The sequence below is a fragment of the Emydura macquarii genome, unplaced genomic scaffold (genome assembly GCF_026122565.2).
Source record: "Emydura macquarii macquarii isolate MOO-44397 ecotype Brisbane River unplaced genomic scaffold, CSIRO-AGI_Emac_v2 contig_1305, whole genome shotgun sequence".
In the NCBI taxonomy this organism is placed as follows: domain Eukaryota; kingdom Metazoa; phylum Chordata; order Testudines; family Chelidae; genus Emydura; species Emydura macquarii.
Genome location: NW_027131442.1, coordinates 1,527,212 through 1,550,352, shown reverse-complemented (window position 1 = coordinate 1,550,352; position 23,141 = coordinate 1,527,212). Strand labels below are relative to the sequence as shown.

The window sequence follows — 23,141 nt, the reverse complement described above, 5'->3', positions numbered from 1 at the left end:
CCATGGTTCTGCTCTGAAGTTTGTCTCCTGCCTCTGATCTCCTGGTGACCTGATCCTAACTGCCTCCTGACGCTTGACTATCAGTTTGCCCTCTGGTCTGTCTGGGACTCTGACCTCTGGGTATCTGACCTGGCCGGGTTCCCGACTCCTGCTTTGACCACTAAGTCAGGTTGCCCATGTCCTGTTCGTGACACTGCTATCCTCAGCCACGCTGGAACCTGCCACCCACTGCCCAGGAACCTTACACATCGCTCCAATTGCTGCCCCCCTTCTCCCCCCGCAACCAGTCCAAAACCTTCCGCTACCTTCCACCACCGAACCTTCCCAGCCATTCCAACTGCCACCCCTGACCACGCCAGAACCTTCCATGTTGCTCCAACTGCTGTCTCCCCCAGCATTCTGGAACCTTCCCCGCATCACTCCATCTGCCACAGACACTTCCGCATAGCTCCAACTGCCCTTCCCCCCACTGCTCCGGAACCTTTTGTGTCATGCCATCTGCTGTCCCCTAGCCACTCCAGAACCTTCCACATCACTCCAACTGCTCTGGAACCTTCTTCATAACTTCCACTCCTGTCCCCCCCCAACTACTTTGGAACCTTCTGCCATGCTCTAACAGCAGCCCCTCAACTGCTCCGGAAACTTCCTTGTCGCTCCAACTGCTGCCCTGCACCCAACCACTCAGGAACCTTCCACATCACTCCAACTGCTGCCCCCCCAACTGCTCCAGAACTTTCCATGAAACTACAGCTGCCATTGAACCTTCCATTTTGTGCCAAATGCTCCCACCCCACTGCTCCAGAACCTTCCGCATCACTCCAACTGCCACACTCCCACCCCACCGCTCCGGAATCTTCTGCATTGCTCCAACTGTCACACTCCCACCCCACCGCTCTGGAACCTTCCGCATCACTCCAACTGCCACACTCCCACCCCACCGCTCCGGAATCTTCTGCATTGCGCCAACTGCCACACTCCCACCCCACCGCTCTGGAACCTTCCGCATCACTCCAACTGCCACACTCCCACCCCACCGCTCCAGAACCTTCCGCATGTCTCCAACTGCTGCCTTCAAACATTCCAGAACCTTGTGTGGCCCTCCAGCTGCCACCCCACCCCTACCCCAACCACTCCAGAACCTTTCTTCTCTCACCAACCACCTCGGCTCTTTCCCTGTCATGCCCAACCAGAGCTGGGTGAATAACTGATCTTCCTCACCCCCCAGGTTGATGGCAATTCTGAAAAATGAAGACATAAAAAATCGGCGCATGGTGAACCAAATCCAAAAACTGCACACACACACACACACACAAAAAATTCACCAAATTTAAAAAAAAAAAGATCCATTTTTTTAGTCATACCAAACGTGTCGTTCAACCCAGACTGCTTTGTTTTCAGCCTTTTTAAAGGGGAGTGAGTCATAAAACAGTGAGAGGAAGTGAGAGTGGCGCATGGTCAGATGAGTTGTAGCACAGTAGTCAGGGCACTCAGCTGGGATGTGGGAGACCCAGGTTCAGTCCCCCCACCCATGGGGAGAGTAGATTTGAACGTGGGTATCCCCTATTGCAAGGGAGTGTTCCAGTCCCTGGACTATGGGCACTCCCTGAGGGGTGGGGCATCAGGCACTTCCCAAAGGAAGAGTTGGGGCATTGGACACACTCTTGGACAGGACATGGGGGGACAGGGCACTGGGTGCTCCCTGGGGTAAGGGGAGCTGAGGTTTGGGGTGTTGGGCACTCCCCATGGGGGGTTAGGGAGGGGAAGGCTATTGATTCCTCCTGTGGGTCTCCCATAGGCTGTGTCCCTTGCAGTGTGGGGCTGTGGCGAGCCTGCCTGGGGAGGCTGTCCCCCAACCCCTTCATTGAGGGCCCACCTGACCAGCACCATCATGCCCCCTTGCTGATAGAAGCACCTACAGGGGGGGTCTGCCAGGATAGAGGAGGAGGAGGAGGCGAGGGAGAAGCTGCAGCCCAGTGTCCGAGGCCCAGCCTCCAGCCGTAGCTCCCTTAGAGAGGATGGATGTGGGGGAGTGAGCCCAGGGCAGCAGTGAGAAGGAGTGAGAGTGCAGACAGGCTGCTCAGCAGCTTCGCTCCCCACCCAGCGCCTGACCCCTCTCCTCCAGCGCTTGCCTCTGTCACTCTGACTCCAGCCAAGTGCCTCCACTGCGCCATGCCCCCGCTTGGCCTACACCGTGTACGCACAGGGCCTGCCTCCAGGCTGTGGCTGCACCTGGGCCAGATGTGGGTGGAGGTCTGTCAGGGGGTTGGCCCTGCCTCCATGCAGGGTGGAGGCACAGCTGCCCGGGCAGTGGGGCAAGAGGTCTTGGGCCCATGGCACGGGGGCTGTTCATAAAGCATGAGGGGGTGGGTGGGTCAGGAAAACCACCAGTGTCTTCTGTAATTGATAGACTGCCCCCTGGGGGTCTAGGCTCTGTCCCCGGTCTGCTCTTTCAGGTGCCCATCAGGGTGGCTGGAGCAGGTGCAGTTCAAGTTTGGGTTGGCAACGGGAATTGAAAATAGTCTATAGGGGCCCGTGAAAATTAATCCCTCACAGTGGGTGCTAAGCAGCTGCTCTGGGGAGCACAGGCTGCGGGGGTCACTCCCACAGCCCCACGCCGAGTCAACACATGGGCCACCAACTCCACGCCAAGACAAGTCTGTGGGCAGCAGCAGTCCCCTGAAAGCCTGGCCCTGACCCAGTGCCCTCTCCCTTTAATCTCCCCCCTGTTCCACCATCATTATGGGTTCAGGCTGCTTCACCCTCCTCTGGAGGAAGATCAGAGTCGAGCTTCCTCTCCTGCCAGCTCCTACCCTTCGCAAAGTGCCCCTGTGATACTGAGCCAGCGAGGGCTAAACAGCCAGCAGTGATCCAAAATCAACCTATAAGGACATATTTGGGAAGTATTGAGGTGGTAAACAGGGCCATTCTTCGTCGGGTTATCAAAGCCATGTTAAATGAACGAGAGTTCAGTATTAGAAAATAAGAGGTAAAGACTAATTGTATTTATTTGTCTACCTATAGCTTGTTAGATGTTAACAGTGTAACCAGATTAGTGTGTGGATGCTAATTCCCTTTCATGTCTTAATTACATTATATTATGCATGTGGATGATTCAGTCAAACCTTAAGTTCAAAGTCATAAGATATTGCAGGAAATGACATCAGTTACATTGTCTTCTGCTTAAGTTGACTGTGCCATAATGGAATGCCTTGGTAGTTTGAATGGATAATTGTCCTATGTTAATTAATACTACTAGTTTATTTATGTATACATAGGAAATAGAAGGTTTACTTCAAAGCAACAATGTACGTTACTATTCTTCATCCAAAGAATGCCTGCTGCGTTATCTGCTGTCAAGAGGCTGCCAGAGATCTATAAAAGAACTCTAGGGCCAGGTCTTGGCCTCTCTGATTTGCTTAAACTTTGTCAGGGGAAGTTTAAATTGCAAGACTGAGGTCTCCAGCTCCATTCTGGATTACCCTGCTAATTCTCACGGAAGAATTGGAACAAACTCCACACATGGACTGGAAGAACATTTTACAAATCAGCAGCTCACTATCTCTGCTATGAAACTGACCTAAGAACTTTACTCATCTCTGTATCTTTAACCACAATCACTCTTTCTTTGTAAATAAATCTTAGATTCGTTAGTAAGACGTGGCTGGAAGCGTGTATTTAGGTAACATCTGAAATATTCATTGACCTGGTGGGTCATATGTCCGCGCTCTTGGTAGAACTTTCTGCATGGTGAATAAAATTTTAAATAATCCTCATCATATTTGACTTGGCTGGCTGGGTGGGAGCCCAGGGCTGGATTGCTTTAGGGGAGCTGTATGTTAGCTTCTTGATAACCAGTAAGGTGTCGTAGAAGCTGTTTTGTTGCTGGCTTGATTAATTTAATTATTAGAATAAACCACCAGTTTTGGGGATTATCTGCCCCATTCTTTGCAAGTTTGGCCATATTGAGCAATCTCAGTAAGGCCCCTCCAGGCACCACTGTCACAGCCCCACTCTCCTCTGGGTTCCTCACCGGGAGGCCAGGGAACCAGTCTGGCAAGGCAGCTATGAGCCCTAGCTGGCACTAGCTGGTCTGGGCCTGGGTGCCAGCCCCAGGGAGGCAATGTGCAGGGGCATCTGGCCTGTGAGTGACCCCCCCCAACCCAGAACACATCCCAGCAGCCCCCACAGCCTGGATACACAGAGTGCCAGTGGCTCAGGGGGGGCGAGGGATCTTTATTGAGAAAAGGCCTTTACAAAGCACAGCAGGACACAGAGGGTGGGGGGTGGGGGGGGGGGCAGACGGTCTGTCCAGTTCCCGCCTCCAGCACCCAGAACTCAGCCTGCAGGCCAAGCGTGCTCTGCTTCTTGCTGGGGCTAGAGCCAGTGAGACAGGGAAGGGGAAAAGCTGTTCTAGCAGCAGGAATCACAGCTCCTCTACTGCAGGACAGGGTTTTGCAGCACCAGTGCCAGGCTGGCCTGTCCCCCTAGGCTTCCCGGCTCACACAGTAGCCAGGCCTCTGTACCCGCTAGAGTGGGTGTAGGCTGTGGAGCATGGAGCTGGGCCCTGGCAGGTCTTCCCCTCATGGAAGGGGGCACTGGCAGAGGGCTCTCCATGCTCCTCCCTTGCTTTGCCAGGAGAAGGCAACTGTGGAGGCTGGCATAATCCCTTTCCGTGGGCACCGTCTGTGCTGGAAAAAGCGACAGCTGCCCTTTGCAGATGGGCACATCTCCAGAGCCCATGCACGCCAGGCAATGAGCAATGCCAGCCCCCCCAAGCTCCAGAATTCCAGCATTGTAACTGCACTACCCCACATTGCATCAGCCTCTCCTCCCACCAATGGCCAGGCGTAGGCGGGGCTCCCTACGAACAGCACCATGCGCAATCCGCAGCAGATATGAGCCAGTGCCTGCCCCTGGAGACCAGGTTGATTCCTGACCAGCTCCGGCAGCACAAAGGCCCCTGGAAACCCCAGCCTGTGCAGGGGCCGCTCTGGGCGATAGCTCATAGCAAACAGCTCCATAGCAAACCTGCCCCGTGGAGCAGACTGGGAGTCCCAGCAGACCAGGTCTTCTGTGTCCTCTGTAGCAGTCACTGGGTTGCGTTGGTGTGTGGGGTCCCCTCTCTGCCTCCTGTCCCCACCCACCATGCCTGGAAGAGGGTGGGGAATACTGCCAGGCTAGTACCCAGTCCCCGGCTAGTAGAGAGCTGTGGGGACAATTCAGCACCACAGCCAGCCAGCGAGATGCAGGGGGGAAGCTGCATGAGTTACTGATGGCTGTGGGTGTGGGGTGCGTGGGCAACCCCCTACCCCACGTTCTCCTCCCCCTCCTCCCCCAGCCCCTGCTCGTAGGTGCCCTTCTGCTGGCGCCGCTGCTTGCCGAGCCCCGCCTGCTCGCCCTGGGAGCTGTCGCCGTCCTGCTCCGACTCCCCCTCCGAGCCCGTCTCGTCCGAGTTCTCAGCCTCCAGGTAGCGGTAGCCCCGCACCTTGTGCCGCGGCTTGGGAATCTTGGGCATGCGGTAGACCACGTGCTGCGCCAGCTTGTGCTCCATCCACAGGTACGAGAGCACCGAGGCCAGCAGGGTGAGCAGCATGATGGATAGCTTGGCCTGGGGGAGGGGAGAGAGCACGCTGAGCAGGGGCAAGGATGGGGACCTGCCCCTCACCAGCTGGGCCTAGGGGAGGGGCAGGCTGGGATCACTCCTCCCACCCCCAACCATCCAAACCAGGCTGCCTGGCTCACCCAGAGGGGGAAATGATGGGAAGGGAGCTGTGTACAGCCCCCAGGAGTCCCAGGCCCATGACTAACCCATTTGATCCAGAACCAAAGGAAAGTCTCAGCCCATCTGCCCGAGCCTCCGAGTCCCAGCAGCCCTGCTGGGTAGCAGGGCACTTGCCCCTATGGCTGGGGAAAATGGCTCCTGTCCCACACCAGTCCCGCACCCCCTACCAGTCCCCTTGTGATCCTGCCTCCATGGGGATCGTGGCCTCAGGCCTGTGCCTCCCAAGGAACCAACCCTCCGTGCCCTGCCCCACTGGAGAGCAGGCTGGGAGCAACCCCACCCACCTTCATGGGCAGCTCCGACCACAAGTACACCACAAAGATAGCCAGCGCCTGCCACCAGTGGTAGATGGTGAAAACGAAGTCCTGGCGCTCCTTGTCCTGGTACAGCATCCCCAGAAGTGCTGCGGGGGGACAGACAGACAGACGAAGGACATCATACAGCAGTTCCTCTCCCACGCTGGACAGTGTCACAGCTCCTGGGTCCACTGGGGCTAGGACCGGGGGCGGGGGGCTCCCTGCTGCACAGACGGACCCACAGCCCCATTCCAGAGCCACTGGGCTGTCTGCCCCCATGTGTGCTGGAATCCATCCCCATTCCAGCCGTCTGAACCAGGACAGTCACCTGGGCTGCAACTGGGACAAGGCTGCGTCACCAGCACCTCACATACCAGACGGGCAAACCACAGCTCTCGCTGCCCCCACCCATTCCCAGGGGCCGTGGGGGGCACAGCATTGCAGGTACCGGAGGTGGGGGGGAACGGGGCAGGACTCAGCTAGTTACAAGGGTAGCGGCCATAGCAGCCCAAGCCACCTGGATCATGTTTAACCCACCCAATAAAAAAGGCACAATGAGATTTATAGGACTATTTTCCCTCTTATTGCTGTGCTGAGCTGAAGAGCTGAGGCTGCCATCTGGGCTGCCATCCGGGATGTGGGAGGCTCTGGGGGCAGGTACCCAGCTGGTGCTGCCATCCAGGCTGGGAGGGGTGGGGTGAAGTGTATCACGGGGAGCGATGGGCAGGGTCCTGCTTGCCCGGGGCTCCAGTTCCGCCTCCCCTCACCCCACTACTCACTGCTGAGGCTGGTCTTGTTCAGTGCGCTGCCAAGCCCCCAGAGCACGGCCACCAGGTAGAGCAGGGGGGCCTGGGCCGGGCCACGTGGCTGGGGCGCCCAGCAGAACAGGCCGATGAGCAGGACGGCATGGGCGGCCGCCCCCGTCAGCAGCGGGGCCTGGCGGGGCAGGCGCAGCATGGACAGCGCCAGGCTGGAGAAGGCCGCGGCTGAGAAGCCGTAGGCCATGATGATGTAGGCCAGCTTCTCCAGGCCGATGGCACAGACGCCGTAGTTCTGGGGGGAGGGATGTGACACCGGTTAGTGTGGCGTGGCCGCTCGTCCAAGAGAGCACGGCCCCCCGACCCTGCAACCTTCCTGCTCCCCCAGCCCTCACTTCCCAACCCCTCTCACTCACCCAGCCCTGAGGGACATGCAGCCCTCCTCCCCCACCCCCTGGAAGTGCACAGCTCCCCCCCCCCCCCACCCAGCTCTCACCAGAGCACACCCACTCTCCCCTTTCCCCCTGCACTCTCCCTTCATCCAAACCCCCACCCCTCCTGCTACATGCAGCCCCACCCCCACAGTGCAGCCATCCCATCCCTGCGCCCGTGCCCAGTTCCCCACCAGAGCATTGTGCCCCACCCCTTCCACTGCGGCTGGGCCCTCCCAAGCACCCCGCGCTGGGGTCCCTGGAGGGTGGCGCGGCCATACCAGGGAGAAGCCGGTGCAGACGAAGAGGACCTCAAAGCCGCTGTAGATGAAGAAGGGGAAGAGGTGGCGCAGGCGATAGTCCCGCATGTGCTTGAAGGGCAGCTGGAAGATGTTGCCCCAGCCGATGCTGCGCAGGTCGATTTCCTCCGTGGGGCGGTAAGCCGAGCCGCATAGGATCAGGACCTGGGGGGGGGATGTCAGTTTGGGAGTCCCTGAGGAACAGGGGCCCCATGCCAAGGGGGGGCACTGTCACTCCTTCTGCGCTGTGAGCAAGGGAGTGATGGGAGAAGCTGGCCAGGGCTGTGGGTCGGGCTGATGTGTGGGGGGGAAAGCTGGGGGGGGGTGTAGCCCTGAGAAACCAATCCCTCTCTCCAGCAAACTGACCCGCTCCCCAGCTCCGGCCCAGCCCCCACCATGGGCTCCCTGACCCCACTGCACCCACCTGGTGAGCATGGAGAGATGTGGCACCCAAGGGCCCCCCGCCCGCCAGTCCCTACCATGAGCATAGAGAGGAAGGCTCCGCCCCTGCTCCCCTCCCCCACCAGTCCATACTATGAGCATGGAGAGGAAGACTCCACCCCTGCTCTCCCCCCACCGGTCCGTACTATGAGCATGGAGAGGAAGGCTCCGTCCCTGCTCCCCCCACCGCCAGTCCCTACCATGAGCATGGAGAGGAAGGCTCTGCCCCTGCTCTCCCCCCACCGGTCCGTACCATGAGCATGGAGAGGAAGGCTCCGTCCCTGCTCCCCCCGCCGCCAGTTCCTACCATGAGCATGGAGAGGAAGGCTCTGCCCCTGCTCTCCCCCCCACCGGTCCGTACCATGAGCATGGAGAGGAAGGCTCCGCCCCTGCTCCCCTCCCCACCCACTTCCCGCCGGTCCATACCATGAGCATGGAGAGGAAGGCTGCACCCATGAGCACGCTCTCCACGATGATGAGGCTGATGCTGCGCGGCAGCCTCTGCAACACAGTGGCGTTGAAGCCAGGGAGCATGCCTTTGCTCAGCGTGCCTGAGGAGCAAATGTCGAGTCACCACCCAGACTGCCTGCGGGGGGCGCTCAGAGCCCTGCCTGCAGGGGAACGTGGGGCTCAGGGCGGGCAAGGAGGGGGCCGGGGCAGTGACTGCCGGGAGCCAGGCACAGGGGACACGACAGGGAGCAACAGGAGTGGAAGGGGCAGAGATAAGGAGGGGGTGGGCGGGCTGGTGTGGGAGCCAGTCTGCACCAGCTGGGTAACGCTGCCCCTCCGCCAGTGAGAGGCGCCACCCCCGCAGACACTCACCACAGTACTTCACATTGCAGAGCGTGTGGTTCAGGTCATACAGGTAGGAATTCAGGAAGAAAATCATGGGCATCTGGGCGCAGACGAAGCTCAGCTGAAACCAGGAACGGGGAGGGGGCGAGGCCGGGCCTGTCAAGCTGAGGGAGGTTGTTTCCTTCCCCAGGCCAGCACTGCCCAGGCCAGCTCCTGTGCCAGCGCAGCCAGCTGCCTTTCCTGGACTTGGTGCAGCCTCGCCTCCAGCTTCTCAGCCTTCTCAGCAAGTGAGAGTCAACTTGCACCCAGTCTGCCCCCTCCCAGCACCCAGCCCTCATCCCTGCCCCCTCCAGTGCCCCCTCCTGCACCCGGCCCAGCTCCCTGCTTCCTCCAGTGCTCCCCCACCCCCAGCTCACCTCCACTGCCTCCCCATACCCCTTCCATCCCCTCCTGTGCCCAGCCCATCTCCCTGCCCCTCCAGTGCCCCCCATGCCCAGCTTCCCTCCCTGCCCCTCCAGTGCCCCTGTGCCCAGCCCCACTCCCAGCCCCCTCCGCAGTACCCCCCAGAGCCCTGCCCTCACGTGGAAGCAGCTGTAGAAGAGGCTCTGGAAGGCGATGATGTAGGCATTGCAGGCGCCGCGTGGGACACGCTGCTGCTCCTGCACATGCTCCTCCTTGTAGTTCACGTACTCGTAGTACTTCTGCGCCATCCTGCGGGGGGCGATCGTGAGTGGGCAACTGGGGGGAGCCGCAGCCCCATAAGCCACCTAGTGCCCACCAGGGGGACACTCCCCAGCACCCTCCTCCGGAACGCCAATGCCAAAGCACCCATCCCCTTGCCACTCCCTGCAGCAACGCCCGCCCCCTGTTACGCCGTCCCCTTGTCCCCGGCCCCCAGCTCCAGCCGGGGGGTCCCTGCTCCATGGCAGCTCACCGGGTGATGTAGTTGCCCATGGAGGCCCAGAGTGGCACAATGGCCACGCCGATGGCCACGGCCGAGGGCACCAGCGTGTAGTAGCGCTCCCAGTAGTTGGTGGAGACAAAGAGGGCGTAGATCCCCACAGCAAGAAACATCGTCCACTTGGTGCCGAAGAACCTGGGCAGTCACATGGGGAGCCAGGTCAGCAACAGGACCCCACATCCCCACCCCCTGATGGGAAGCCATGAGGCTCTGTCTGCCTCTGGGGATGGGAAATGGTTCTGGTCACCCCAGGAGGCGCTAGCTGGGGCGGGGGGCCAGAGAATGGGACACGGGGCCTTTCTCCTCTAGGGGGCACCAGCTCTGATCTGGCCCCACGGCAGGGGACTGGCTGGCTCAGAGGGGTAGGGAATGGGGCAGGGCCTTTCCCCTCTAGGGGGCACCAGCTCTGATCCGGTGGGGGGACTGGCTGGCTCAGGGGTGTGGGGGACGGATAGGGTGACCATACATCCTGTTTTGGCCAGGACAGTCCCTTTTTTAAGCTCTGTCCCGGCCGTCCTGACTTTTTGGTAAAAAAAATGGGGTGTGGAGGAACGTGCGGGGGGGGGGGGGGGGGGGTGAGCAGCAATGCCAGCCCCAGCCGGGGGGAGGCAGGGCTCAGGCAAGCAGCGACGCTGGGGGCAGGCAGGGCTTCAGCGATGCCAGCCCCACGCGGAGAGGGGGGCAGAGCTGAGGCGAGTAGCTCGGGTCAGCTCTAAGGGGCGGGACCCTCAGGCAAGGGGCTCGGCCAGCCCCATGCTGAGGGGTGGGGGAGAGAGCTCAGGCTAGCCCCACACTGTGTCCCATTTTCCCTTTGGGAAATGTGGTCACCCTAGGGATGGGACACAGGGCTTCCCCTCTAGGGGGTGCCAGCTCTGATCTGGCCACAGGGCGGGGGCTGGCTCAGGGAGATGGGATCTCTCGGGCTCTGGAAGGCATGGTGGTGCGACGTTGAGGACTGGGCCAGTGGACAGGGCCAGTACCTGATGAGGACGGGCGTGTAGAGCAGTGCCACGATGGGAGTGACGTTGATGCCCATCAGCATCTTGCTGTCGATGTTCTGCAGCCCCATGTTGCTGTATTTCACCTCCCGGTATGTCTCGTCGTAGTGCAGGATCAGCTGCATCTGCAACAGACCTGGGGGGCCCGGACGCATCAGGGTTAGTCCCGTCCTGCACCCCACGAACCCAGCCCAGTACGTGAGGGAGCTGAACCCAGAGGGACAGGGCCCCTTCCCCAGCCCCTTGCAGGGGGAAAGGAAAGGGAAAGGACAGGGGAAGTGGGTTGAAGGGTGGAGGGTGACACCCAGGGGCCCCAGATGCTTGGAATCAGGCTGAGATCTGACCCATCTCCATTCCTCCCCACATTCCCCTGGGGTCCAAGGGGCAGCAAGGCAGGTCCTGGTGGGACTGAGTGAAGAGGCAGGGACAGGGACCCACCCCTTAGCCCCACAGGTATCTTCAAGGGGAGGAGAGGAGACTGTGATAAAATAGAGAATTTTCTTAATGTTTTGTGTGAATACTATGTGTACCTCAGTTTCCCCTATGTGCTGCATGTTTAACCAGGTGGTGGGGAAGGGTGTTTACTGTTGCAAAGGACCAGGTGTGACCCCGCCTAGTAGCCTGGACCCCAGACAACAGCCTGGACCCTTTGTAACTTAGCAACTGGTGACCTGAAGGCCCTCATCAACTTGGAAGCAAGCTGGTTCTGGCCAGTAAGAGAACCATGGGCTACAGAGAAAGAGTCACCAGGTGATCTGTTTGCTGGGGAAAGCATAGGGTGGTCGGCTGGAAAAAGGAACTGCTTCTGACTGGGGACAAACGGGGGGTTTGAGCCCACCTGGACTGGGGACAGAGCCCGTTGGATTATCCTGTAACTTTCTACGTTGTGTTCCAGACTTCCAAGTAAACCTTTCCATTTTTCAGCACTGGCTGAGAGTCACTCCAGTCTAAAGGGGCTGGGGGTGCATTGCTCCTACCAGGTGTGCAAGACTCCCCCTGGGGTCCCGTTCGAGTGCACTCGCTGAGCAGAGCTCACGCAGTGTGGCAGGCGTGCTGAAGGCTCAGAGGGGCGGTCCCAGGAGGCAGAGGAGTCAAAGGGCTTAACCCCAGCGAGAGAGTGTGACCCTAGGGAGGGTCTGCCCAGGTCCGTTACAGAGCCGTGGGAGAGCACCAGACCTGGGGTGCCCTGACCGGGACCCCGAGGAAAAGCTGTGGGGGCACCGGGAAACATCCAGCCGCGAGAGTTTGGGGGAGGGGGTTCCCAGAACAGTGGTCTGTGCACAGGTAGATGCCGGATCCCAGCGTAATGCCGTGGCGGGGGGCAGAAGATGGGACCAGGAGGGAGGGGCAGTGGGCAGGCCATACTCAGGTAGCCGCTGTAGGTCAGCATCCTGCCTAGGCTGGGGGACAGTGGGCAGGGCTGGGGGACAGTGGGCGGGCCATATTCAGGTAGCCCCGGTAAGCCATCATCCAGCCCAGGCTGGGGAGCAGTGAGCAGGGCCAGGAGGGGGTGAGGCAGGGGGTAGGCCATACCCAGGTAGACGCCGTAAGTCAGCATCCCACCCAGGCTGGCGGCCAGCACGTTTTTGACGACGGCGAGACGCTTGCGGCGGAAGTACTTGCGCTCCTCCTCCTCCTCGTTATAGTCAGGGTGGGCGCTCACAAAGTCATCCAGCTGAGGAGAACCGGGGAGCCATGAGGGGGGCAGGTCAGGGGTCAGCCCCTAACCCGGCCCTGCTGGCACTCTGCTCCCCATGCTGCTCCGTGGCGGGGCACTTCTGGAAATGCCAGCCAGCTGCACTCCTTGCCCACCTATCCCCATCCTTACTCCCACCCAATTCCTGGCGTGACCCCCTCAGGCTGGGAGCATCCCAGAGCCTGGCCTGGGAACCGTGCAACTGCCCGGCGGCACTGACGGGCTGGCCCTTCCCCAGCCAGGCCCTGACCCTCCTCAGCCTACAGCCCGCCAGGACATGGCACACAGCCAGACCGGCTCAGCAGGGAATTGGGGTCTCACCTGAGCCTCCCCGACATCCAGTCCAGGCATGGCGCCAGCTCCCACCACCAGCCCATCTGCCGCCATCCCGTTGCCCATGGCCTCCTGGTAGACATCAGAGTCCTTCTCCATCGCTGCGTTGACACTGCCGCCTGCATGGACACAGGCACGGGCCAGAGAGAGACGGGAATGGGGTCAAGTGCCACTCCCTAGCCACAGCACTGCCAGCACCCCTCACTCCTGGCAGCCCCCTGCTATGTTATCCTGGGTCCCGCGCTGCTCCGCCAGTGCCCTTCAGCCCTAACCCACAACCCCCGCTAGCCCAGCCCTGGGCTCCCCCCTATCCCCCAGCTCTGCTGGGGCCCCTCAGTCCCGACCGACAGCCCCACTAGTGTGGGTGAAAGGCGGGCGGGGGGGGGGGGGGTTTCAGGAAGTTCCCTCTTACGCAGAAAGACCAGATTCAACTTCTGCCCCAACAAGAAGCACCAACTACGGAGTCGGGAGTGGGAAGGGGGAGCACATGGGGCAGGAGCTGGAGGGGAGGGAAGGGGAGCAGCGGCGGGGGAGACGGAGCAGAGGAAGTAGGATGGGGGGCGGAGCGGGGATCGAACGCAGGGGCAGCGCTGCTACCTGGCTCCATGGTGCTGCCGAGTCCCGCAGGCTCGGGTCCAGGCCGGGAGTGGAGGGAGCTAGGCGAGGCGGGCCGGGCAGCGCTTACTTACTTACTTACTTACTTACTTCCCCTTTCGGCCGGGAGCGGCGGCGTGGGCATGAGGGGGGGCCGTCTCTTAAAGTGGCAGGACATGCCCGACCAGGCTCTGGGCTGCTGCCTCCGTCAAGGCTACGCCTTGGACTGGAGATAGGGCTACGATCCGCGCCCCCCCGCTTCCCGCGGCCCCCGTGCGCCCCAGGACCTGATTGTCGAGGGACGCCCAGTTACAGCCCCTGCCCTGGAATATTATGGTGACATGAGGGCACCTGCTACTTGGGCGGGGACTCGGCGCTGGCGCTGCCTCTCCATCACCTTAACTCTGCCCGCATCTCCTTAACTCTGCCCCCTGCAGAGACAGCAGTGGGGACTCGCCCAGCAAATGCCCCATGGCCATTGTCCCATGCAAGAAGTTGTTCCGGCACAGGGCGCTGCCAGTTCCCAAGGGCATTGGGGTCAGTTTGGTGTCAGTGCTAGGAGCAAATTGTCTCTGATCTCCTGGCAGCAAGATGGGGCTGACCCTCCCTCTGCCCAGGGGCAAACAGGAAGGCTCCTCACACACACACAATCACTGGAGTGCCCCATGTCAGGGGAGGGGACCAGTCTCAGTCACTAGCTGCAGCAGGAGGCAAACATGGGCTTAGATCTTGGCCCAGTGGTGGCTAACACTGAAGGCAGCCCCAGGTGGCAGTGGGACCAGCTCCCTGCACCGGGATGGGAGGAAATCACAGGAACTGACCCCACACCTCCCCAGTCTCACATGGAGAGTCCCAGCCATTGACAGGCAGCAGCCAACCAGTAACCCTGGTTGGCTGGAGAATATGCCAGTGCCCATCTCTAGGCCAGTGGGACCTCGCCTGAGGGTGGGGGCTGGGCTCTGGCCTGCTTCTGCTGCCTGTTAAAGGCACCTACAGAAATACAGCAGCGAGGCCTGGGGAAGTAGAAGCCATCTGGCCTGGTGGGCTGGGCCCAGGAGATCTGGATTCAGTTCCTGGATTTGCCACAGCCTCCTTCTGCACCCCCACCACGGTGAGTCACTGAATGTCCCTGGGCCCCAGGTCCTGTCTGTAATATGGGGATGTCATTCAGGCCAAGAGCCCCTTGGGGCAGAGCTGTGGCCGTGCAGCCCAAGCCCTAGAGGGCTCTGATCTCTATGGTGGTCTCTAGGTGCTGGGTAAAATACCCAATACCAGGAAATCTCAGAGGGAAAGAGCTGGAGCAGCCAATATTTGGGGGTGGGGACAGGGCAGCGTGGTTTCCTGCACCCCTTTTCGTAACCACGGACACAGCAAGCTCGGATCTTATCGCCGCCTCTTGATATTTGGAGCTTTTCTGCAAGCCCCAGCTCCTGGAGTCCCCAGAGGATCTCAGCAGAACGCCCCTAGCGCTGCCCTGGGGCAATGGGGGCAGCCCCGACTAGCAGGGGAGAGCACCCCATACTGAGCCCCATGCTCCTTGCATCACAGCAACCCCTAGTGCTGGCCTGGGGCAATGGGACCAGCCCTGACTGCCAGAGGAGAGCGTCCCTTATACGCTTGCGTCCATATGGGCTGCGGTCCTGACGCTGAGCCTGATTCAAGGTGCTGCTGTCCAGCCAGAACCCATCAGAGGGACCCTTTTTATAGACCGAAGAGGACGACCAGAGCAGGCGGCACAAGAGCAAGTCTACAGGAAAGTGCGCTGAGCAGGGTCTCTGAGGCAGCAGGCTTAGAAATCCACAGCCGACAGAGTGCCCCAGGCCCCACACAGCTCCCCCAAACCCAGTTGCCCAGGGGGGAGCTCCATCATGGGGCAAGGGACCTGTCAGGACAGGCCCTCCTCTGCTTGGTACATTCACCATCTGCCATAGCATGGCCATCCCCGCCCGTCGGGTCCCTGCAGCGGGTCCCTAACCCCAGCACGGGCCCTGTCCTGGGCTGAATCTCCCCTTCTACTTGCTGGTCAATGTCTCTTGCCCCAATCTCCCACCCTTTCTTCCTGTTCTGACACCCCAGCCCCCGCCTCCTCTCTGCCCCTGCCCTGCTCTAGCCTGACCCCAGGAGCCTTTTCTGGGGCTGAGACTTGAAGCTAAAACTAGTGGCAGGGCCTTGGCGCCTCCCCAGGCACAGCCCAGCCGGGCAGCTTTATCTGCTGACAAAGAACGGGCAGCCCTTGCTTGCCACTTGAACGGTCTCTCCTGCCCCATGGCATGCTGGGGGGGCAGGGGGAGCAGCTCCGGAGGAATGTGGAAAATACCTGCCAAGTTGGGCCCGGGGTTTGCCCCCAGAGTGCCACGTGCCACGAACATCAGCCCTGGCTCCGGCAAGGAGCTTGCAGCTCAAAGGCCAGCCTCTTGCAGTGGGCGGGAGCTGCTCCCCCAGCTGACACCGTGCGGCTTTGAGAAAGTTTCACTTGCCCCAACTTCCCTTTCTGCAGCGTGTCACATGTTATTAAATTCCCTTTCTGGGGCTGCGTCTGATCCCCAAAGGAACAGCCACCATCAGCTTTCATTCTCAGTTCCCCATCCCAGGCAGGCTCTGACTGGTGCAATGAACGAGGCAGGGGCTGTGCATGCAAGGGATGTTGACCAGATTCACAGATGTTTAAGCCCGGAACTAGGCTGATCTCCTGCATCACACAGGCCAGAGAACCCACCCAGGAGTCTCTGCATCCAGCCCGCAATACCTGGCTGAGCCAGCACATCGTACCAGCTGCTCTGTTCCCGGAGCACTGTCCTTCATTTGCGCTGAATGGAGGTGAGGGCCCAGACAATCGGGCACATGACCCTGTCATTGCAAACTAGCCTGGTGAAATTGCACAAGGTTCAGAGGAAGGTGGCCCACGCGGCTGGCCTGCTGCCATCTCCTAGCACCCGAGTGCAGCCCGTAGCCAACTCTGGCACATCCTGTTCATGTGGAATTCCTAAAATTAAAACTCAGGTGAGAAATTACACCACATCCCCCATGTGCAGCTCCACAACTGGATGTAACCCAGAGCTTGCAGCAACACCCCCTGCCCCACACCACGTGGCCCTGCAGCCAGGCGTGAGCCCAGAGCCTTCAGCACTGCAGCATGGACCCCTGGCACCTGCACTCGAGGAGGTGCATTAGCTGACAGCAGTCGTTGGTTGTTATCCTCTGTGACCCAGCCACTAGCAGGAAGCCACATAACAGCCTGGAAGATTCATATATTCCAAGGCCAGAAAGGAATCATTGTGATCATCTAGCCCAGGGGTCCTCAAACTTTTTTTGCTGGGGATCCACTTTGAAAATATTTGAGGCTGGGACAACTTCCCCCCCCACGCCACCCCCCCCCAAAAGTGAGGATCGCCTCATGCCTTGCCACTCTTACTTCTGTGCTGTTGTTGGGGGTGACGCTGCTTTCATAGCTGGGCACCTGGCCAGCAGCTCTTTGGCCACCCAGCTCTGAAGGGTTTGGGCTGTCAGCCCCATGCGTTTCTGAGAGACAGAACCCTGACATGCATGGGGGGGCTAACAGTTCCCTCTATAATAACCTGGCAAACCCCAGTTTGAGAACTCCTGATCTAGTGTGACCTCCTGTTAATACAGGCCAGAGACCTTCCCCCAAATAATCCCGAGAGCAGAGCTTTGAGACAAACACCCAGTCTTGATTTAAACATGGCCAGTGACGGGGAATCCATCATGATCCGCGGTAAACTGTTCCAGTGGTTAATGACTCTCAGTGTTAAAAATGTACGCCTTATTCCCAGCCTGCATTTGTCTAACTTCAACTTCCAGCCGTTGGATCGTGTTAGATTTTTCTCTGCTAGACTGAAGAGCCCCTTATTAAATATTTGTTTCCCCTGTAGATACTTATAGACTGTGATCAAGTCGCCCCTTAACCTTTCTTTGTTATGCTCCTGGAGTCTGTCACTACAGGGCAGGTTTTCTAATCCTTTAATCATTCGCATGGCTCTTCTCTGACCCCGCTCCAATTTATCACCATCCTTCTTGTATTGTGGGCACCAGAATTGGGCACAGGATTACAGCAGCGGGTGCACCAGTGCCAGCTAGAGAGGGGGGCTTATATCTGCATTCACAGACTCCACAACCGAGCCCGAAGTCCACCCTGCCCCACTGCGGCTGGGGGAGGCGTGGGGCACACTCCCCTCCGCTCTGGCTGGCTGGTGCTCCATGGGCTAAGGGGGCGCTCTGTGCTCTCCAAGCTATCAGTGTGGGGCTCTCATTGATGCTCACATACCAGGTCACGGAGGGGGATTTACTAGGGCCACCAGAAACTGAGTGCCCCAGGGCCCAGGACTGTGACAGCCACAGCACAGAGCAGCCCTGCAGTCCCCAGTCCAGCCCCTTGAGGCAGCGCAGTACGGGCAGGGAGCATCTCAGTGCAACGCCTCCCTTGCCCACTTTCTGAAGGCCACTGCTCAGAATTTTCCCGCCTGCTGCCAGCCAGCTCCCTGCTCCCAACTGCCCCAGCTGCCAGGTTCCTGCCGCCAGCTCCTTCCCCAGCCTGCTTTCCTCCTCTAGCCTCCAGATGTCACTACCCTGCCTTGCTCTCTGGGGGCATAGAGTCCTCTGCAAGCTGCATGGCGAACTGGGTAATACAGCAGCTTTCCCTGCCAGTGCAGATGTGTGTGGGGGGCCAGGTAGCCCCCAGAAGTGGCCAGCCTTCAGCGCCTGCTCTCCTGGATCCCAATACAGTGCACTTTCCCCTAGGGAAAGACAGAGAAGGCACATCCATTTCCCTCGGTTCGGTTCCATAGGGCTGTTTCAGGGTGATGATGGCAGCTCTACATGGGTGGGGGAGTGTGCCCAGCATGGTGCCAGAGGCGATGAGGCAGCACACTTGGTGTGCCACCAGCAAATGGGCATGGGTGGGGGGTGCTTTTGGTGTGACACCAACAAGTGGGTGTGGCTGGGGGGTACTCTTGGTCTGACACCGGCAAATGGGTGCTGGGCCATTCTCAGTGTGCCAGTGATGGGTCATCATGACTGAAGAGGGTGGGGGGACGCGCGGTGTCACACATGCAGGTGGGCATGACTAGGAGTTCTTGGTGTGGCGGTGACAGGTGGAAGTGGTTGGGGACACTCCCAATGGCACACGGGTGGGTGGGCACGGCTGAGGAGTGCGCTGGGGGTGATGCTGGCAGGTGTATGTGGTGGGGGAGCGCTAGAGGATTAGTATGGGGTGTGTTTAGATAACTTAATTGTTGGGTCAGCCACCAGCACCAGCACCAGTCACATAAGGACAAGGGGCATTCAAAGTAGGGGCAGGAAATTCATCATTATTTTACACCTGGGAGGGACTGACCTATGGAACTCCCTGCCACTAGATGGCACCGAGGACAGGAGCTTAACCAGGGTGGAGGCTGCTGCTATCCAGTGCAGCTGGCTGGAGCTGGGACACTGGGCTAGCTGGACCCCTGGGCTGACTGTATGGAATAACCCAGGCGAGATTAAAGGGCCACTTCCCGCCCCCTGCCCTGGCACAACCAATCAGCTCCTTGGATTTCAGGCAGCCATCCAACCAGCAGCGAGGCTGGCAGGTGAAGCTGGTGGCTGGGTCCTGTTCCCACTCAGCAAGGCCTTCGCTGTGGGCTCAGTGGTGAGGAGGTAAGGGGGGGCAGAGGGTGTCGGGGCAGGGGCCCCACAGGCACACGTGCGGAGACTGGCACAGCACGGGAGCTGCGGGCGGAGTCTCCGCTCCCCCTGGCAGGAGGGGAGGGCTGGGAGCTCACTGCTGGGGATGATGCCAAGGAGGAGGCGGGTGGGCGCCACGATTGGGGGAACCCCACCGGAAAGGCAGGGAGAGCCTTCCCAGCGGGGGGCCTCAGCTGGGTCAGGTGGGTTGACCGGGGCAGCGCCACAGTTGCAGTGCGGCCGGGTTGGGCACCGTGCCCAGGTGATGAGTGGCAGGGGGATGGGATGCACCAGTGGCCCCTCGGTAACTCGATCGCCTGCCTTTGTTCTTGCTGTCAGGGATGCACCTGCTGGTTCCCCACAGTTTCCTACCAAGCAGCTTTACAGGTGGGAGCTGCTCCGGCTCCCGCCCTCGCTCCTGAAGCCCAGACAGAATGGCCAGCCAGCTGAGCAGAGGGGCTGGGAATGAGGAGGGGGCAGGGCCCCGCTACCCTGCCTGATGACCCCAGCAGAGGGGCTGGCTGGGCAGCCCCAGAGAGTGAGGCACATGGGTTCCCTGAATGGCTGGCTGGCTTCCCCAGTGTGCTTAGAGAGCTACAAAAGGGCCGAGTGCCCATGGTGCGGTGAGAACTTGTGGGTGCAGGTGTGGGGGTGTGTGCCTGGGGGGGGGTGTGTGTGGGTACAGGTGTGCCTGGGGGTGTGGGGGTGTGTGGGGGGGAGTGTCTGAGCATGCATATGTGGGTGCAGGTGTGTGTCAGGGTGCCTGGGAGTGTATGTCTGGGTACAGGTGTGTCTGGGTGTATGGGGGTGCTAGGGTGTGCATGTGTCAGTACAGGCATATGGGTGTGTGGGGTGGTACAGGTGTGTGGTGTGCCTGGGTGTGTGTGTGTGTGGATACAGGTGTGTGGTGTGCCTGGGTGTGCGTGTGTTGGTACAGATATGTGTGTGTGCGCCTGGAGTGCCTGTATGGGCACGTGTGCATGGGCCTGTGTGAACCCATCTGCCAGGTGCCTGTGGGAGCAACAAGAGCGGGGCTCAGCCTGTAAAGGAAGTTGGACGATAGCTCCCTCCCATGTGCCTATTTCTGTCTTTGGGACATTAACGACCCCCCTGCTGCCCCTTTGCCGACAGTTCTCCCCCCTCGCAGGCGCTCAGCGCCCTGGGGAACACAGACTCCCACGGATCTCTCGATTGTGGAAGACAGGAAAACCCAGATCCCCTCTGGATATTTCCAAACAAGAAAACAAGCAAAGCCCAGCTCCGTGCTTCCGGAGCCTGCTCCCCTCTGGAGCCTGTCCCCCTCCTTTCCCCCCCAGATTTAGGGAGCCTCTGTCTGCCTTAGCCAAGTCCAGATCTCTTAGTCCGACTGCAAACGCCGCACACCCAAACCCCACTCACTGGTTCAGTTACACTCTGCAGGAGCTGAGGGCTGGCTCCTCTCTGCCCGTTGGCTTCAGCGCCGAGCCAGGCACCACCAGGAGCTCTGCCTCTGCCAGGCCTGGTGGAGGGGCATGAAGATACTTTGGCCCCAAGGGTATTGTGTCAGGGACAACTCAGCCTGGTGCCAGAGCTGCTCCAGCCAGGCTCCACGCCAAGGCCAGCTCTGCACTGCTGTGCTGGGGCTACTCCTGGCACAGGATGGGCCTTTTCCATGACATGCTCATCGCCTCCAGAGCACTGGTCTCTCAGCTTCTCCAGCCGGGGCCACCCTCCCCCAAGACCCATCCTGCACAAGGCTGCTGCCTATTCGGGAGTGCCGTCTCGGTGACTCTCCGGCAGCGCGTGGCGTGCGCTTGAAGGCGCCAGCCTCGAGGCGGAGCGCAGCATTGCGTTCCTGTGATTTTCAAGTGCTCTGCCGCTTCCTGGATCCCACTAGAAATTCAGGGATGGGTTTGAGCTCTCTGCAATTACCTGCGCCTGGCCATGGGACGAGAGCTTCTATTTTAGGAGGGTCTAGACTCACCCCTTCTTGGGGTGTCACGCGCCCCACCTACGTGTGGGCCAGTCGTGCAGAACATCCGCATTAATTGCTGGCTTCACTCCCTAGGCGGCTACCCAGCCTAGGACTGACAGGAGGCTTTCTTCACTTCATGCTCCTCTAGGTGCACAATCAGCGTGTCAAAAATCAAATTAAATTCACTCCCACACACCCGCTTTCTCCAAAGGCTGTCGGACTGAGCTGGTGCCTTCAGGGCGCCGCACACTCAGACTTACTCATGGATTCCGCCCTCAGCTCTGCACCACTTCCCTGGGTCCGATTAAACTCAGATCCATTGGTTCCCCAGGCCTTGCTGCAAAGCGGGTTAGCCTGGCGCACATTCACGGATGACACCTGCTTTTACACAGAGGGGAAAAGCCCTGCTGCTCCCCAAAACACAACCTTTCTCTCTTGTGCCCAGCTAGGATTTCCTTACCCAACCAAAGTCCACTAGCAACAGGCACTGCACATCCTCTGCACAGTCCCTCTGTCCTCCTATGAGCAAGTACAGGCCCGGTCCTTTTTTAGACAATTGAAACAGAAACAAAAGCCGACCAAACCCCACCACACACAGGCCGTGGAGTTGTGGATCATTTGGGAATTTGATGATGGAAATAAAGGTGACCCAAGCTGGTTTTTCCCCTTCTTCCATAGGGGCAGCAGAGGGCTCCATCCCTCGAATTTCTAGGGGGCAGGTGGGGGTGTATTTGTGGGTGCGCTGGGGGTATCTGTGGTGCCTTAGCTCCAGACCAAGCTGCAGAGCACTGTGGGGAGAGCCCCTCGAGGATCCTGCTAGGAGGCAGGTGCAGCTTGTCTAACCACCAGCCAGCTCCAGGCTGCATTCACAACCCGCCTGTTGAGTGTTGACTGTTCAGTGACCCTGAGGCCTCCATTGTCTCTCGGGACCCTCTGCTGATCTGGGTCGGTTTCCGCCGGTTCTTTAATGACTCATTCATTGCAGCCCAGACAGCCAGGTGACACCCACACCTCCTGCCTGCACTGCCCCCCAAGAGCTGACCTACCCATTTTCCCTCCAGCGGGGAGCAATGCAAAGCACAGGGGAAACTGAGGCACATGTAGGGGTCATAAAACTGTTACAGAAAATTCCCACTTTGTCACACGCCATCCCATGCCTGATGCCCGGGGAGGGGGTGATCTGGGGTGGGGGCCCTGTAGTCTGTCACAGCTCCTGCGCCCTGGTGATGACTGTAGCTGCACACCTAGAGCACCTCCTGGTGGCTGTTTTTTGCCGCTGTGCAGAGAGCTCCATCCTAGCTCTGCCCTCTGGACCTTCCCTTCCTCCCCCCTTCGTTTCAGCACCCCCCAAGCAGGGACTGTCGGGCCCCCTGGCAGCAGGCAGGGGTCAGTGTCAGGCCTCCCCAGGGCAGCCCCACAGGCGCTGATGGCCCCAGGCCATTTACAACCATTAAGAGCAAATGAAAAAAATTCCAAGGCAAAGAACTTGAGCCCAGCTCCTCAAAGGGATGGAGGGATTTGATTTCAGTGGATCTGAAAGACCTTTCAGGAGCTGGGCCTTGGTCCTGGGGGGCCAGGGATCAGGGGCCTGGGCAGAGGCAGCGACCGGATCCCGTCCACACTGGAAAGGCAGGGGATTCGGGTTACAGTGAATCAACAACCAGTGGGAAAGGCTGGGAATGGCCAGGCCAGGGTGCCTTAAGTCTGCCCCCAACCTGGGGATGCAGCCTATGTCCCGCCCACAGTGAGTTGCAGGCGATGCGCTGGGCAATTCACACAGATGCAGACCCTGTAGAGCTCCCCACCCCTCCAGGCAGGCGGGCAGCCTTGTGAACCCTTTAGTGACTGGCAACCCAGGGTCTCCCCAGGCAGAGCACTGAGGGGGAGCAAGGCAAAACTGTCTGGTGCCTGGAGCCCTTTTGCCTTGACATTAGCTCCTGGTGGTGACTTTGGCCCTGTCTTGGTGCCTCAGTTTCCCTTCTATACCTGTGGCGCCGCTGCCTCTACTCCTCGCTTACAAGGAGCAGTAATTAGCAGGGCAAGGAGCTGGCAGGCGTGCTGGAGGCGGGTTACTTACTGCCGGGTGTGCCGGTGGCAAGGGCTGACATGCTGGCACAGAGGCCT

The 23,141-nt window shown here is 59.8% G+C and overlaps 1 protein-coding gene across 2 annotated transcripts; it reads right to left on the bottom strand.

Annotated features, from left to right (window-relative positions):
* Positions 1–5,305: 5,305 nt before the first annotated feature.
* On the bottom strand, positions 5,306–15,763 carry UNC93B1 (unc-93 homolog B1, TLR signaling regulator). 2 transcript variants are annotated; one of them, XM_067550751.1, is made up of 12 exons: positions 15,702–15,763; positions 12,779–12,909; positions 12,295–12,436; positions 10,744–10,897; positions 9,737–9,898; positions 9,384–9,513; positions 8,830–8,923; positions 8,434–8,558; positions 7,549–7,731; positions 6,858–7,131; positions 6,067–6,185; positions 5,306–5,608 (listed from the first exon to the last, which is right to left on the bottom strand). In XM_067550751.1, the coding sequence occupies exons 1-12, from the start codon at positions 15,751–15,753 to the stop codon at positions 5,306–5,308; spliced, it is 1,869 nt and encodes a 622-aa protein (XP_067406852.1). In that variant the 5' UTR covers positions 15,754–15,763. The 2 variants fall into 2 exon arrangements, with proteins under 2 accessions (XP_067406852.1, XP_067406854.1); XM_067550753.1 differs by lacking the exon at positions 15,702–15,763 and adding an exon at positions 13,388–13,514.
* Positions 15,764–23,141: the final 7,378 nt, after the last annotated feature.

Coding starts and splice junctions, on each gene's coding strand:
- UNC93B1 (XM_067550751.1), bottom strand. CDS start 15,753: ATGTTCGTGGCACGTGGCACTCTGGGGGCAAACCCCGGGCCCAACTTG. Junction 9,514..9,736: donor ATGGGCAACTACATCACCCG/GTGAGCTGCCAT, acceptor CGCCCCCCGCAG/GATGGCGCAGAAGTACTACG. Junction 7,132..7,548: donor TCTGCACCGGCTTCTCCCTG/GTATGGCCGCGC, acceptor CCCTCCCCCCAG/AACTACGGCGTCTGTGCCAT.